At 58.1% G+C, this 4,474-nt stretch overlaps 1 protein-coding gene across 1 annotated transcript; it reads left to right on the plus strand.

Annotated features, from left to right (window-relative positions):
- The first annotated feature begins 241 nt into the window (after nucleotides 1-241).
- On the plus strand, nucleotides 242-1,928 carry HMX3 (H6 family homeobox 3). Its single transcript, XM_025397772.1, has 2 exons — nucleotides 242-641; nucleotides 1,255-1,928. The coding sequence occupies exons 1-2, from the start codon at nucleotides 242-244 to the stop codon at nucleotides 1,926-1,928; spliced, it is 1,074 nt and encodes a 357-aa protein (XP_025253557.1).
- The last annotated feature ends 2,546 nt before the right edge of the window (nucleotides 1,929-4,474 follow it).

The following is a 4,474-nucleotide window of genomic DNA, read 5'->3' on the forward strand; positions in this document are numbered from 1 at the left end:
CGATCCCTCCGTGCCGCGGCAGGGCCGCTCCCCGCCCCTCCACACCCCTCCCCCATGCGAGCCCTCCCGACTGGGTCGTCACCCCGCCCTCCCGCCGTTGGATTTGCGCCGGGGGCGGCCCCCGACTTTGCGCCCCGTAGTTGAGTTCCGTTTATGGTCTGATTTCCGGCCTCTTGCCTGCTCGCCCCGCCGCCCGCCTGTCCCGCTCCCTCCCTCCCGGGGACCCGGAGGAGAGGGGACCATGCCGGAACCCGGGCCGGACGCTCCCGGCACCGCCAGCGCACAGCCCCCGCCGCCGCCGCCCCCACCACCCGCTCCCAAGGAGTCCCCGTTCTCCATCAAGAACCTGCTCAACGGAGACCACCACCGGCCGCCCCCTAAGCCGCAGCCGCCCCCACGGACACTCTTCGCACCGGCCTCGGCTGCCGCCGCCGCCGCCGCTGCCGCCGCCGCGGCGGCCAAGGGGGCCCTGGAGGGCGCCACGGGCTTCGCGCTCTCGCAGGTGGGCGACCTGGCTTTCCCCCGCTTTGAGATCCCGGCGCAGAGGTTTGCCCTGCCCGCGCACTACCTGGAGCGCTCCCCAGCCTGGTGGTACCCCTACACCCTGACCCCCGCCGGCGGCCACCTCTCGCGACCTGAAGGTACCGACCACTCTTTGAACTTTCGTTGTCCCCCTGCGCGCCCGTCCTGTCCCAGCCCGGCGCTGCTTCCCTCCGCAGCTCTGGGAACCCAGCACCCGCAAATCCTGTTTGGTCAGTTTTTTCGGCCCCTGGCCTGCATCTCTTGCCCACGCGCTGGGTTGCGCTGCCCGTGAATCCAATCCCACTTGGTGAGAAAAGAAGTGGAATTGGAGCCCGGGGCACGGCGCTTCCCGGGAAAAGTGGCCTCGGGCGTGAATAGGGAGGCTTCGGACGGCCGGGGCTCGGGACACTGCCCGGAAGGAGGGGGTGATTCCAATGCGCCTAAGCCGAAAGGGAACCGTTCTGCCGGCCCCTGGCGGGGAAGCTGAGGGAAAGGAAGGAGGTGGCCGCACTGCCACCATCTGCTCGCCTTTCCTCGGGAGGAGGGGGATCCCAGGACCTGGCGTCCCTTCTCTGGCCCAGCCGGGAAGGAGGTGGCCCGCGGGAATGGTGAGGCCTCATGGCCGGGGACCTGGAGGCCGGCGCGGGTTGAGCCTGCCGTCCCCAGGCGCCGGGCCTCGCTCAGGGCTGTGTCGGTGTGCATGTGTGTGCGTCCGTCTGTCTGTCTCCCCAGCCTCGGAGAAGGCCCTCCTGCGAGACTCCTCCCCCGCCTCGGGCACCGACCGCGACTCTCCGGAGCCACTGCTCAAGGCCGACCCCGACCACAAGGAGCTGGACTCCAAGAGCCCGGACGAGATCATTCTGGAGGAGAGCGACTCCGAGGAAAGCAAGAAGGAAGGCGAAGCGGCGCCAGGCACGGCCGGGGTGGGCGTAGGGGCGGCGGCGGCGACTCCGGGCGCAGAGGACTGGAAGAAGGGCGCCGAGAGTCCGGAGAAGAAGCCGGCGTGCCGCAAGAAGAAGACGCGCACTGTCTTCTCGCGCAGCCAGGTCTTCCAGCTCGAGTCCACCTTCGACATGAAGCGCTACCTGAGCAGCTCAGAGCGAGCCGGCCTGGCCGCGTCTCTGCACCTCACCGAGACGCAGGTCAAGATCTGGTTCCAGAACCGTCGCAACAAGTGGAAGCGGCAGCTGGCGGCAGAGCTGGAGGCGGCCAACCTGAGCCACGCCGCGGCGCAGCGCATCGTGCGGGTGCCCATCCTCTACCACGAGAACTCAGCGGCCGAGGGAGCGGCGGCTGCAGCCGCCGGGGCCCCGGTGCCGGTCAGCCAGCCGCTGCTCACCTTCCCACACCCCGTCTACTACTCGCACCCGGTGGTCTCTTCCGTGCCGCTGCTACGGCCAGTCTGAGGCCCCAGAGGGGTGGGGGAGGGAGCCCCCGGCCTCCTCGTCCGGACCCCGGAGGAGACTGGGCCGGGCCAAGGGCGCCGAGACGTCCAGCGGCCTTCAGGAACTGGGGCTTCTGCGCGCAGCCTCGGCTTCCCCTCCCCCAGTTGGTAGCGTTTTGTAAGTATTTGCAATGCATTTTCGTGCAATTCACCCCTAATGGATTGGAGGCGCTTCCCCTCTTACTTTTGGTTTTTGGCTTATATTAAGAGAAAGCAGGAACAAGACAAAATTTCCGGGTCAAATATGTCAGCCGATAGTTTTTGTAAAATGTACAGCCCTCCCCTCCAAATTTCCGTTGCGCTGTGGCTTTTTGGTTTTATTTTTATAGAAGGAAAATGAGCGCAAAACCTGAATCCCTCTAGTTTATTCTTTTTTGTTTGTTTGTTTCGAGACGGAATCTTGGTCTATCTGTCTCCCAGGGTGGAGTGCAGTGGCGCGATCTCGGCTCACTTCAACCTCCACCTCCCGGGTTCAAGTGATTCTCCTGTCTCAGCCTCCCGGGTAGCTGGGATTGCGGGTGTGTGCCACCACGTCCGGCTAATTTTTGTATTTTTAGTAGAGACGGGGTTTCACCACGTTGGCCAGGCTGGTCTTGAGCTCCTGACCTCGTGATGCGCCCGCCTCGGCCTCCCAAAGTGCTGGGATTACAGTCGTGAGCCACCGCGCCCGGCCTAGTTTATTCATTTTCTATAGAACTGTTTTCAGAATCCAGAGAGGGAGAGAATTCATATGGTAGTACTTTTATTTCTGGATTTCTGGGTGTGTTTCTTCCTCCCAACCCCTAAATCAGTTATCCACCTTAATTTTCAGAATATGAGCAGCCTCTCATAATCCTGACTCAGGCCGCTTTTCTCTTCTGGAGAGGTCTGTCGCAATTAGCCTCTTCATCGGTCTTACTTTGTGATGGAAGAATTCTCTAAGTGTTTAAAGGGAAAAGACAGCCAAAAATCAGAACTCTGACTATTGAAACAGCTCTATATCTGGCCTGGTCTAAGTGGTCTTATTTATTAGTAGCCTTTATTTTGAGAATTTCATTTGTAAATTATTATTAGTATTACTATTATTACTTTGTTCCCTGTTTTGAGAGAGTAATTTCAGTATTTTTAATATGGTATATTTTATCCTCTCCTCTTACTTTTCATGTTCTGCAGTAACTGTTGTACGTTGACCTGTGCAATATTGTACAAAATTTCCTGAGAAAGCTGTTTCCTCCTCCACCGAGGGAAACAGACCTTTTCACTGTATAATCATGGTCATTCATTTAGAAAGAAAAAAATTAGGCAGGGGAAAGGGGGGAAGGAAGAAACAAGCTTAGGTAGTGATGCTCAAAGGAGTAAGTTAGGCATACTGGAGCGCTTTAAGTGAAGGACAATCAATTTAGAAGAATTTTAACTTATTTGATAAGTGTACAGATTTCTTGTAAAGTTCACCCTCTACTCCGCAGGACTCCTGGCTCTGTCACCCAATCTGTTTTCTTTCTGTCGGCTACACCTGTTGTTCTGCGATAGTTTGTTTCCCCTCATCTCCCTCACCTCTGCGTGGGTTGAGTCCCTTTTTAAGAAAAAGAGAAAAAAAAATCCACAAAATATTGTTACACTAATGTTGTCGTGATATTGAATTAATTAAAAAGAAAAGCTTTTCGTGTTGCCAGAGTGTGTACGTTTGGACGATTTTCCTCAGAACTAGTGTCTCCAAAACTCTTTTCTGCCTTGCTCGCTGACTGCCTCTGCGCTCCCTGAGTGCAACCTGGACGCACATCCCTGTAATCCGGGAGGCAGTGGAGACAGAGGCGGCTTTGTTCGCGACCAGAGGCACTCTCTCCCCTGTACCTTCCGCGGTTTGAAACGCCCAGCGAGCAGGGAAGAATGCTAGGTGGAAGGGGAGTGGACCTAGGCTCATCTAGTTTGGGAAATTGAGCAAAGCGACAGCGCGCGAGGCGAGATACCAGAGACAGCTGGTATTTCCGAACACTGGACTGCAGCCTCGCGTTCTGTTCTTAAACCTTGATTCCTTCGGGGGCCGAGAGCTTTTGAATAGGGCATCCCTGGGCTTTCGTCAGCTGGTTAACTTTGGTGGGCTCTGGTTGGAGGGAAGAAGGAAGTGAATTCAGAGTTTAGCAGCAGCCGAAGGCCGATTGCCAAGTCAGGCTAGGAGAGGCTGGGCCACAAGAAGACAACTCCAGGGACAGCCAGCTCTTGGGACTTGCTCCCACTTACAGCACAGGGGAACTTCCGCAGGGCTTGCGGAGCTGAGATTCCCGGGGCGGCTAGAGCATGGGCGCGGTCTTGATGTGCCAAGTGTGAGGGCACAGAGGCTATCTAGCTGCGGCAGCTGCAACAGAGAAGACCTTGTCTCTTCCATGCCAGGCTCTTGTCTTTCCCCCGGCGCCCGACACCTTCTGGGCGGCATCTCTAGATCCCCGACCCTGTCCTGGCTGACGCCGGGAAGCGTAGCGCTCACCACGCCCGCGTGCTACTGGGCTCCAGGCCGTCGCGCTCTTGGTGAGC

This window comes from Theropithecus gelada, chromosome 9, assembly GCF_003255815.1.
Source record: "Theropithecus gelada isolate Dixy chromosome 9, Tgel_1.0, whole genome shotgun sequence".
Lineage (NCBI taxonomy): Eukaryota > Metazoa > Chordata > Mammalia > Primates > Cercopithecidae > Theropithecus > Theropithecus gelada.

What these genes read in the sequence shown, in the direction of transcription:
- HMX3 (XM_025397772.1), top strand. Translation starts at nt 242, where the DNA reads ATGCCGGAACCCGGGCCGGACGCTCCCGGCACCGCCAGCGCACAGCCC. An exon ending in CCACCTCTCGCGACCTGAAG is followed by an intron (nt 642 to 1,254) that starts GTACCGACCACT and finishes CTGTCTCCCCAG; the next exon opens with CCTCGGAGAAGGCCCTCCTG.